The sequence below is a fragment of the Pleurodeles waltl genome, chromosome 4_1 (assembly GCF_031143425.1).
Source record: "Pleurodeles waltl isolate 20211129_DDA chromosome 4_1, aPleWal1.hap1.20221129, whole genome shotgun sequence".
Lineage (NCBI taxonomy): Eukaryota > Metazoa > Chordata > Amphibia > Caudata > Salamandridae > Pleurodeles > Pleurodeles waltl.
In genome coordinates, this window is record NC_090442.1 from 995,989,145 (window position 1) to 996,001,859 (window position 12,715).

The following is a 12,715-nucleotide window of genomic DNA, read 5'->3' on the forward strand; positions in this document are numbered from 1 at the left end:
GGCACCGCCGCGCTGATCACAAGTCCACTTTCCACCAGGATTTTCATGGTGGGGCTCCCGCCATGAAAAGGCTGGCAGAGCCAGTTCTGGGGACCACAGGAGGGGCATGGGAAGTTCAGGGCAAGGGCCCCCCTGCCAGCACCCTCTGAACATTCTGAGGGAGCTGTTGTGTGACAGCATTGGCCTCGGCTCCCTCAAAGGAGCCGAAGCCAATGCCGATGCATTGGTTCCACCTGGCTGACCAGCAGAAACGTTGTAAAACCATATTTCTGCCAGTCAGCATGGTGGAAACATTAAGCACAACTGGGGGGAGGCTTCAGGCTTGTCAGCAGCCTCCTCCCCGCCAAAGTCATAATGAGGCCCTTAGTATTTTTGATCACATTTTTATGGTCGCGCTACAGACAGCTCCAGCTTCTTTCAGATGCAGCATTGTATACAGTAATCCATAGAGCCAATCCTCGTTCAGGATTAGTGACAATCACAGCTGCCTTGCTCTTGTTTGTTGCTTTCTTCCCTCTCTGTGTTTGACCTGCCCACAGGAGCTTTTTGGTTTTGGCATCAGTATATGAACCATTTCATCATGTTACGAACATTGCACTGGAGCTAAGAAAACAAAGCCACATGAAAACATCGCAGGTTTGCTGCATTTCAATGCCATCTATTGTTGACTAGAAAAACTGTGGCAGAAATAGTTTCCAAAGTAGTCCAGTGTGCAATGTCTAGAAGCTAACAAACACTATGGATTCGATTTCTACTCAGGAATGTTCTGTAATGTTGAGTAGTCAGAACATTCTAGGACCTCTTTATTCTGACTGTCTTGGGGGTGATCTTGAGCTTCAAGTAAGTAAATTTACTATGTCCATTTTGCTGAATGTGCATAAGAAAATGAGTGAAATGCAATTTGTTAGCACCAGCATAAGAAATATCATCTTATGCTGCATGATGCAGGTTGGAATTTCATGAGAAATGAATACTGTCATTGTTTCCTTTATTTGTAACCCTATAGGTGATCATTGCAACTGGCCTATCATACGCCTTTGATTTTAAGGAACGATATGGTGTTGATGTAGTTGGCACAATAATAAAAGGGTAAGTCTTTAGTCTTTATTTTCTGAGGAGTGCCTTTTTCTTGATTGTACACAGAGAATATTATAACTTTGTTTGAAACATGCATTTGGGTATTTATTTCCAGAAAAAATATTTAAGGATGGTTAGCCTCTTTCTAATTATTATGGAAACGCAGTGTCAATTTTATGCTGGGAAAATTACTAAGCCATTACAATGAAAAAAGTAGTTATTTGGTAATTATGTGTAGTGATAACAGTCTAATAAATAATAAAAATAAGTAAAAACAGCAATAACATAAGGTTAGAGAGGTAAGGATATATAGCCAATTACCTAAAACCTGAATTAACAGCAAATCAAACCTTCTTTACAAATTACAAAAGGCCACATATTTTTAGGTCTCACCCACAGACAGCTTCAGCTGTCTACTGGTGGATGGCTTATTGTGTACTTTATGTACAATACTAACACTTCCAGTGGGCTTTGTATCATCGCACTGCCTATCATTGGTTGGTATATTTGTCAGTCCCATATGCTTGCTTGTTATTCAATTACTTCCATTTCTTGTCAATCAATCAATCAAAAAAATTTATAGAGCGCGCTACTCACCCGTGAGGGTCTCAAGGCGCTGGGGGGGGAGTCAGGCAGGGCAGGGAGGGTCACTGTTTGAACAACCATGTCTTGAGGTTCTTTCTGAAGAGCAGGAGGTCTTTGGTTTTGCGAAGGTTGGTGGGGAGGGAGTTCCAGGTTTTGGGGGCGAGGTAGGAGAAGGACCTGCCTCCTGTGGTGGTGCGTTGGATGCGGGGACTGTGGCTAGGGCGAGGTCGGATGATCGGAAGTTGTGTGTGGGAGTGTGAAAGTTCACTCTTTCATTGAGGTAGGTTGGGACGGTGTTGTGGAGGGATTTGTGTGCGTGGATGAGGATCTTGAATGTGATTCTCTTGTATATGGGGAGCCAGTGAAGGGATTTGAGGTGTGGTGAGATTCGTTCGTGACGGGGTAGGCCAAGGACGAGGCGTGCGGCTGTGTTCTGGATTCTCTGGAGTTTGCGTTTGAGTTTGAGTGTGGTGCCGGCGTAGAGGGCGTTACTGTAGTCAAGTCTGCTGCTGATGACTGCGTGGGTGACTGTCTTCCTGGTCTCTGGGGGAATTCATTTGAAGGATTTTTTTAGAGTGCGGAGTGTGTGGAAGCAGGAGGAGGTTAAAGCATTGATTTGCTGTGTCATGGAGAGGGAGAGGTCCAGGATGATGCCGAGGTTGCGTTCGTGGTTTGTGGGGGTGGTTGCGGGGCCTAGGGCGGTGGGCCACCAGGAGTCGTCCCATGTGGTTTTGTTGGGGCCGAAGATAATGATCTTGGTTTTGTTGGAGTTGAGCTTGAGGCGGTTAGTGGTCATCCAGTTAGCAGTGTCGAGGAGAGCAGCGTGTAGGTTGGTTTTGGCGGTGGTAGGGTTGCTGGTGAGGGAGAGGATGAGTTGGGTGTCATCTGCGTATGATAGGATAGTGATTCCGTGTGCTCGGAGGATGTTGGCTAGGGGGATCATGTAGATGTTGAAGAGTGTGGGGCTTAGGGAGGACCCTTGGGGGACTGCGCAGGTGATCTTGATAGTGTTGGAGTGGAAGGGTGGAAGGCAGATTCTCTGGGTCTGGTCGGTGAGGAAGGAGTTGATCCAGCCTAAGGCTTTGTGGCGACGTGTGCGGAGTATGTGTTGGCAGACGGTGTCAAAGGCTGTGGAGAGGTCTAGGAGGATGAGTGTGACGATCTCGCTCTTATCGACTTTGGTCCTGATGTCGTCAGTGCAAGCGATGAGGGCGGTTTCCATGCTGTGGTTCTTGCTGAACCCGGATTGTGAGGGGTCAAGAGTGTTGGTTGCTTCGAGGAAGTGGGATAGGCGGGCGTTGACAAATTTCTCGGCAACCTTGGCGGGGAAATGGAGGAGGGAGATGGGGCGGTAGTTGGAGAGGATCTCCGGGTCGGCTTGTTTTTTTTTTTAGGAGAGCAGTGATTTCCGCATGCTTCCAGGGGTCTGGGTAGGTGGCGGAGTCGAAAGAGGTGATTATGTTGCGAAGTATGGGGTCCTGTTTTTGTCCATCCCCTGGACAATAACTTGTATAGTATCCATTTGATTGGATGAATTCTATCCTTCCTTAGCTTACATTCATGAAACTTTTGCTTCTAGTACTCCAAGGAAGTATGTGTGTTTTCTTGTTCTCACCCGTGCTCTCTTTGATTCTCTTCCATGCCCAATCCTGTCTGTTTCTTCCCTCACCAACCCACTGAGTTTTTGTAATAAACACCCCTTCATTATTACCTACCCCATTTGGTGGTGTTGATATGTTTCTCCAACCCATCTCTGGATCTGTGTCTCTCCACGGCCAATCCTTAAGTTTTATTTTAAAGTTTCAATTTTCTTAATGTTTTAGGAGGACTTGCCAGTTGAAATTTACTATCAGCCCTCTTGTTTCTGTAAATATACTTTCACACACCCTTTAGTTTATTTTTTAAACTTACCGCTCAAAGACAAGTGACCACCATCTTTCTAACTGTAAATTTAAAAAAACAAATGTCCAGTGCTTCATGATGTATGCAATGGTGTCTTACAAATGGCCACCGCTTCATGACATATGCGGCAGTCATACATTCATATTTTAATATATATGTATCCATGTGTATGTGAGTGCACATGCAGATTCTGGCCACATAAATATGTAGTCAGAATAGCTCCATATATATCATAACATTTTAACTTAACACTCCATCATTTTTTTCACCAACAGTGGGGCATTCTTCATGAGAAAAATAACTCCCTCCCTTTACGCGAAGAAACTCTAAATGTGGCAGGGTGACCGATCCCCTAACAGATCACTTAAGAGACATAGGCACAAAGAAGAACCTAGCTAGTACAAGACACTAAATGGCACTTCTTGAATAAGTAGTATATGTGGCGTCTTCCCCAGCCCTGAAACATGAATATGTATTATGCCACACGAGAGCTGCGATCAAACGTTACTTTATTCCTCAGCATATACTAATGTAATGTGCATTATATCATACGTTCAGTGAACCACACCTTAAAACCTCTCCATCCATTACATACCTCCTGTGCAGAGTCCACCCGGAACCACAAGGATTCTAGTGTGCATAACATCAAGATGCTCCAGTGTAGGCTCGCACACTATGACTCTGTTAGTGTTGAACTTGAGACAGACAAAATGATCTGGCATTATTGCTGGGGAAAAAGAGCTCATACAGTCAATCATGAAAGACATGGCAAGTTTTGGGACAACAGGTTCTTGCATTCAAGCAAGTGTTTTCTGAGAGGAGGAGTGTTCAAAACAAGCATTAAGATGTAAAGATATTTGATAGCAGATTTGAATGGGCAAAGGTAAGGGGGACGAGAAAAGATTTGCAGTGGTGAGAAAACAGATAACTGAAGAGAGCTTTGCAGTAAAGGGCAAGGTTCAGTGTATAATGTGGAGGCTAAATGATACACAGGGATGAGTGAAGAGCCTGATTAAGGGTTCATCAGTTAGGGTCCGGCTTAGAGTTTGTCGGTCAGGTTACTCCATCACAAACGTGACGGATCTCCCATCCACGTTATTACAAGTGGCATAGGCTATACTGCAATCTAAATCAGGCCCTTAGTGTAGTAAGCAATTTGGGGGAAAGATAGACATGGCTGCCCACACTGTGACGCATAATTGGCAGCACATGAAAAATGTAATGTGTTAAATTGCTAAATTATGCCAAAAGTGTACCCAAATGATCAGAAAAAGACAAAAAGAAGAAAGTGCACATTTCAATGAAATCCACAGATCTTAACACTATCTGTATGATGCTAGACCTCAATGAAGAACCAAGAACTATTAAAAGGGAACATTCTAGGATAAATGTTCTTACCTTGAATAACAGCTATCATGTGTTTATATTGCAAAGTCTACCATACTTTTTGTTACTTTGTGGTGCTGGAAATAACAGTTGCTGTGATTATCCAGCTCAGGGGTAACATGTTATCGACAATGAAAGGCAGAGTCAACCATGTGGGACTCATTCATGTGACCCCTAGTTTACACATATGTTTCAGCACTGACCATTCCGAAGTTGACCTCCAGGGATATCAGTGTTAGGAGTATACAGACGAGAGATATACAGGGCCTTAGGGTGTTAATAACTTCTACAAATTGTGGTTTCTAATTGTCCATTTAGCCATGCTGCTACAATAAATGTTAGATCACGATAAAAACAAAAGTTCTCTACTCATCTTCTTTTCTTTTGCCCATGTTCATGTCATAATTTGTGGTCACCTGATTGTTTTCGGTGCGGTATATTTGTGAGTAATTTACACATGTAGCTTTACTCTTACACTTTCGAGTAGCTTTACTACTTTTAGCTGTTCTCAAAATTTCGAATATAAAGTACTCAAAAGTGTAGACTTGCATGTCCCAATACCCTGGAAAAGGGAGTGGAGTCAGATCTATGATTGTAAGTTGCTGCTTTTTTTTTTTTTAACAGTAGCAGTCTGGCACCACAGAAGGCCAGCCACTAGTCCTACAACCCTCGATAGAAAATAATGGAGGCAGGGACTTAATTGTAAACCACATAGGAAATAATGCTAATTTAAATTAAAGCATTTAAAATAGATAGAAATGTAAATAAATATAATGTATTGGTAACAAATATATAAAAATAGTACATAGCTTTTATTTAATTCTAAAATATTTAGATTTTAAAAATTAATGTAACAAAACATATTAAAATATAATTAAAATACTTTAATTCTATACATCACTTTTAGTGATGGTTAATGCATGAAATATTTTTTTTACCTTATTTGGGATTTTTTTTTTAAATTGAATCCTAAAACCTTTCCAAAATCAAATTTGCTTTTCTTTGCATAAGGCATGAAATTACATTACAGGCAAAAGTAGGCCTGAGCGATAAACTCTGGATTGCCAGCGGAGTTAGCAGAGTTTTTGCCACTCCGTATTACGCATGTAACGCAAAGTTCTGGCCAAATTTTGCTGACCACCACATGGCGGACTTTTTCCTTATGCATGACTCGCCAATGGTAAGATGGCAAGCACGACCGAGAATTGGCATCCCCTAGCATGGTTTTCGTACACAAAGAGTGCATCCAGCGTGATTTTCCCAATGTGGGTGGTTGTGACCGTTCATGTTGGGAAAGCTGCAGCTTGAGTAGATAATCTACACGAGTGGCAGCAAAGCCCATTCAAGTGGCATTGACCTCTGACGTGCCGCTTGGTGCCATTCATGCTGATTTCTCAGCACAGACGAAGACCCCGGGGCTGAAAATCAGCACAACATGCCAATTTCCATCCGCTCACGGAACTCAGTAGAATCTTGAGGAGTTTTTATGTAACTCCACTGCGAGTTGTGTCCAAGCCTAATCAAGAGGTATTAGCCATCTGTGATGCTCTGATATCAATCATTGAACAGGCAGAACAGGCAACTATCGAGGGTAGACAAAGATATAATACTATATCCGCTTATTCATGCAGGAAAATGTTATCTCCAAATAATGCCTTGAGATTGAAGAAGAACATTATGTTTGACATTTCTCATGACTTCATATCTTACCACCCATTTCATGCATTCATCACTTCCCAGGCCCCATGAACCAGCCATGACCTTGGGGACACTGATGTAGGCAACATGGAGTGAAGAATAACCTCTCACCACACATCAGACAGTGGTAACAGAGATGTGCTGTCTTTGATTCGCACAACACAAGGTCAAGGGTACTCACCACTAGCAGTGAGTTCTACTTAAATCCAGCTCTGAGTTGTAACAATATCAGTAGTTGATGCAGCATTTCAAGTAGCATTAATAATACACCGTATTTTTCATGTGGTAGCAATACTACTAGCAGCTGAAAAGCTACTTTTAGCAGGTATTTACCACAGTAGTGGTAGTATAACAAGCAGCAAGAGCTATAGTATTGGTATCAATAGTTGCAAAAACAGTAGCAGGTCCAGAAATAACTTTGTGCACTTCTAGTATCAGTAGGACCTGGAGAAGATGTACCAGAAATAGTAATAAAAGAAGTATTGTATGTAGTACTGTGAACAGTATTATTATTTGTGGTATAATATGTATGATGCCGAAGACAGCATTGGTAGTAGTAGTAATATTAGTAAAGTTATGAGGGTCTCTTAAGGACTTGCTTGTTGTAGTATTGGCTAAGGATGTTGTGAAAACATTCCCTCTTACTCTTGGTATTGCCAATGTTTTTTTTTATTAAAAGTGGATGAAATGGAACTTTATGAAACTGAGTCTATGTAGAGGGTCCCATGAGTTATTTTAACTTTTAGTCTTGAGAGAGTACATTAAACCGAGTTCATGATTTGGTAATACATGCACAGGTCTGTGTTGTCACCTGCAGGTCAATGCTTTGAATCCAGGCAGGACAAATGGATTTTCTCTTGATGTATTTAGGAATAAATGTTATTATTACCCAGTGTAGACCCTTGTAAGAACTGAAGAAAAATAAAGGGCAAGTTGTTTGTAGGTCAGTTCAAATGTGTGATCCACATGATAGCCACAGATCTCTAGAATAGGAGCAATACCTCAAAAAGAGTCATTAAACTGTTGTTAGAAATGGGGTTTCTGGTTGGCTAGGGTATGCACCTAAACCAGGCAGTACCCACCACTCTAGTCAGGGCAAGTAAGTTACACACCCAAGATAACCTGCGCTCACCCCCTGGTAGACTGGTGAAGAGCAGTTGGGCTTATACTTAGAAGCAATGTGTAAAGTATTTGGGTTCTCATGGACATTCCTCCGGGAGAGGTACAAGTCCGGTGATGACAGGTGCAGTGGCGTTGTCCTCCTGAGTGCTGCTCGTGCTCTGTGCTCTCTGTGCACTTCTACTCCTGCTGGTGATGGCCTTGGCTGCACTGACTGAATTTAAAGTGCTTTCATTCTTCATCCGCCCAGCTGATTGTGGGCCGAAGAGGACCTTGAGGAAGGCGAGTGGAGGGGCGGGGCTCCCAGACCAAGCGCGTAAAGCGCACAGCCGCCTCCCGCTGCCCGGGACATTCTTCATCCACCCAGCTGATTGTGGGCCGAACAGGACCTTGAGGAAGGCGAGTGGATGGGCGGGGCTCCCCAGACCAAGCGCGTAAAGCGCACAGCTGCCTCCCGCTGCCCGGGACATTCTTCATCCGCCCAGCTGATTGTGCGCCGCACAGGACTTTGAGGAAGGCGAGTGGAGGGGTGGGGCTCCCCAGACCAAGCGCATAAAGCGCACAGCCACCTCCCGCTGCCCGGGACATTCTTCATCCGCCCAGCTGATTGTGGGCCGAACAGGACCTTGAAGAAGGCGAGTGGTGGGGCGGGGCGGGGCTCCGGAGACCAAGCACGTAAAGCACACAGCCGCTTCGCGCTGCTCGGACATTCTTCATCCGCCCAGCTGATTGTGGGCCGAACAGGACCTTGAGGAAGGTGAGTGGAGGGGCGGGGCTCCCTAGAACAAGCGCGTAAAGCGCACAGCCGCCTCCTGCTGCGCGAGACGCGGGCACGCAGGGCTAAGCCCGGGCCAAGGGCGGGCCCATCCTGTGCCCATCGGGGACCGGAGGAGGCCGGGACCCCCCCCTTACTCCCACAGTTAAAGAGATCTGCTCCATTGTTATCCACGACATTTATGAGGTCCTAGATCCATTTTCACATTGAAGTACAACATATGGTTATTATCCCAACGTGGTCAGTACTGCTCAGTTCCTACAGTCGCTATTAACAACAGGCTGCTCCTTCAAGTCCCCTAACTTTGGTGGGACCGAGTCCCAGGCTTCACTACTGCTGTTTTTATTAGGGGGCAACTATCTGAGCTGCTGCTTGCTGACGAGTGGGACGCCTGCTATCGCCCAGAGGAGGCCAGGTAGGGCCTAATATTCCAGCCACAGGACAACCAACATACAAGTAAGGGAATCTCTTTCTTTTTTCCACTTTGTATTTACTAACTTTGTGATCACTTGCTCATTATGGGGAAAAGAAAGGCTGTTGATATACCTGTGCAAACCAAGGGGACTAAAATAGCGAAAAACGCTCATGTAGATCTCTGAACCCGGGACCCCTTAGCAGGTCAAATCCACTTGACGAAATAGACCTTCTAGTCGAAGAAGTCGAGTCTATATTAGGTACACAATCAATGGGGGTAAACCCCTCGAAGAAAGGACCTCCTAAGGATAGGAAAATCCCAGAAATATTTAATAAGAAGGTGAAGAGGCACCCCTCGGATGTCATAACAGAGGTTGATGGAAATGGGGGCCTGCATACTTGTAGGAAACTTACTACAAGTTATACACGTAGTACGATAAGTCTCCTAGTATCTCAGAAGCATTCCCCACCTGTGCCGCATACACAACCCTTCCTTCCTCTAAGCCCGGTGATTAAGGTGGTCCCAAGCTTATTGTGCACCAACCGTTTTGAACCACTGTCAGAAAAAGAGGAAGTGCCCGCGCCCATGAGTGCACCCAAGACCTCAGCTGGAATAGCTAAACCCAGTGCCACCTCACTAAATTCCCAGCTTGACCTGGAAGGTGCTGAGTCATCAGCCAGCAGAGGCAACCTGGCTACAGTTCTACAGAGAGTGGATGAAGTCAAGGGGTTGGTCCTAGTATTAACTGATCTCATGAAGGGAAATCTTGTCCATCATCGTGATTGCAATAGTATATGTCAAGGGGCTCACGGGGAGGCCAGGGGAAGCGAAGTATTTTCCTCTATTGATCCAACTATGGGGGCCGGGACAAGGGGAACCTTCGATCTCCCTAATAGTGGGTGATTAATTACATCAGGGAGTGAAGACCACCACTTCAACTATACTAAAGTTAATCAGAGACATAAAAGGATGTCTGAAAGTGCACTCAGATGCAGAGACGCCGAAGAAATTGGGCAAGTAATTTTGACCATCATAACGATGATAAAGTTAGAGGTAGGGTTAGAGAATCTGCCCCCCCGAAAATTGACCATGAGGACAGTTTTTCCTCCATCAGGCCATCCAAAACCTTTCATCAAAATAAACTCCCTCCCCGTAATGACATTGGAAATACGGCTAACAAGGAACAGGATCTGGGCATGTGCCGTGGATTAAATAAAATCGATTTGACTGATGTTCCAAAACTGCCGCCAGGGTCGGTTGAGAACCAAGTCTCCTTGACCAATAAAGTGATACATTGGATACGCTCCCGACGAAATTGCCTCTCCGTTATTCGCTCTGACATATTATCAGCTGAGAGAAGTAGCATCCCAGGAACCAATTCCGATATAATCACTATTCACTTTGAAGATAAGACCCTGGTGACTCAACTAATGGACTTTGATTCCCGTACCTGTTCGAAAAGTGTGATAACTAGGGGGAGGATAAGACTCACACTGGACCCATTTAATTCTAGACCAGATGTGGGTTCAGACGGCTTAATTAGTTCTCATGGAAGTGCCTTACCTATGGCAGTTACTAACCTCCGTCTGATTCCCAACCCTGTATGACTGGTTATTGAACCAGCGGAACATATGGTGACCTGTTCCAAGGTCCAACACTTAAAGGGGAGGGACAGGGTATTACCATTAGATACCTGCAGCAATGATTTGGCCTTGATGGATACAGGTCGTTTAACCCCGGTGATCAACCCAGATAAATGTACGTTGGAACTGATGTCCTGGAACATTGCAGGTTTGGCCAGGAAATTGGATGATACAGAATGGGCTTTTTTTAATCAAAGATATAGACATCTGCCTGTTTCAGGAAACCTGGGTAGAGGACGTTATTAACATAGATGGATTCCTTTCATTCAGCGTTCCCGCCCTACCTCCAGTGAAGGGGTTGGGCCGGCAAAGCAAAAAACAAACGCTGTGGGATAGCGTAACTGGATGGACGGAATGCGGAACCAATCAAACATTCACCCCCAGTCACAGATCTGGGTTTAATCCATCCATTATTTTGCTCACCATGCCACCCCAGTTTGAACCCAGCCATATGCAAATCAGTCTTGACCCTGTTCCTCATGGGAACAGTCCAGCCCGAACTGCCAGGCCAGGTTCTCCCTGGACCGGAAGCAAGCATCCTGGGACCGGTTTCGGGGTTTCACCCCTCATCAGCCAGGCTAGCTTGAATCCAGTGGCACAGTGAGCCCGGGACCCACGTCTGGGCATACCCGGCGCACTTAGGGCGGGAAAAGCAAAGCAAAACACAAACGCTGTGGGATAGCGTAACTGGATGGACGGAATGCGGAACCAATCAAACATTCACCCCCAGTCACAGATCTGGGTTTAATCCATCCATTATTTTGCTCACCATGCCACCCCAGTTTGAACCCAGCCATATGCAAATCAGTCTTGACCCTGTTCCTCATGGGAACAGTCCAGCCCGAACTGCAAGGCCAGGTTCTCCTTGGACCGGAAACAAGCATCCTGGGACCGGTTTCGGGGTTTCACCCCTCATCAACGAGGCTAGCTTGAATCCAGTGGCACTGTGAGCCCGGGACCCACGTCTGGGCATACCCGGCGCACTTAAGGCGGGAAAAGCAAAGCAAAACACAAACGCTGTGGGATAGCGTAACTGGATGGACGGAATGCGGAACCAATCAAACATTCACCCCCAGTCACAGATCTGGGTTTAATCCATCCATTATTTTGTTCACCATGCCACCCCAGTTTGAACCCAGCCATATGCAAATCAGTCTTGACCCTGTTCCTCATGGGAACAGTCCAGCCCGAACTGCCAGGCCAGGTTCTCCCTGGACCAGAAACAAGCATCCTGGGACCGGTTTCGGGGTTTCACCCCTCATCAGCCAGGCTAGCTTGAATCCAGTGGCACAGTGAGCCCGGGACCCACGTCTGGGCATACCCGGCGCACTTAGGGTGGGAAAAGCAAAGCAAAACACAAACGCTGTGGGATAGCGTAACTGGATGGACGGAATGCGGAACCAATCAAAGATTCACCCCCAGTCACAGATCTGGTTGGGTTGGGCCGGGCCAGAGGTGGGCTGTTACTGCTTTTAAACAAGAATTTGCAGTGTGATTATAAGCATTTGAAAATTGATTCTGTTGATATAAAGGTTATACGCATTACGTTTAAACAGGGTTTATCAATTGTTCTTGTCAATGTTTATATAAGATCACTTTCACGTAGTTCTGAGTCCCACACTCTGGCTATATTGTCTGAATTTGTAGAAAGTCTCCACCCTTCGACTATTTTAATCATAGCTGGTGATATGAATTGTACATTCGAACCCTCTACTCTACTTAGCGGCCTAACTGACTAAGAAGATGAACTGTGGGGGATCCCACAGTTATCTACCACTCGGCCCTGCAGACGTTCTCGTGTGGCCATGCAACTAGCCACATTATGTTTAAAACATGGCCTCAGGGCTTGCAAAGGTAGAACATTATCTGATCTGAACATAGCACCAACATTTAAAAGGGGTATGTCCACAAGCACTATAGATTATTTTTTGGTAGATGTTAGGCTGTGGCCTTACTTGGAAGACATGAGAGTAGAAGTAAGATGCAACAGTGATCACTTCCCTTTGCTTCTTACCCTGTTTGGGGGAATGTTTAGGAGAACACTAAATAATCATGTCACAATGGTTCCACCACCACGTTGGAATAACCATTTCACCAAAGTTACCTGGCCCAAAG

At 45.2% G+C, this 12,715-nt stretch overlaps 1 protein-coding gene across 1 annotated transcript in view; it reads left to right on the forward strand.

Annotated features, from left to right (window-relative positions):
* The window catches only part of LOC138288315 (chloride anion exchanger-like), a 355,789-nt gene that overhangs the window by 212,468 nt on the left and 130,606 nt on the right, over positions 1 to 12,715 (forward strand). Inside the window, exon 8 of the mRNA XM_069229825.1 lies at positions 1,007 to 1,089. Coding sequence (XP_069085926.1) covers positions 1,007 to 1,089 — 83 coding nt within the window. The remainder of the gene's footprint in view (positions 1 to 1,006; positions 1,090 to 12,715) is intronic.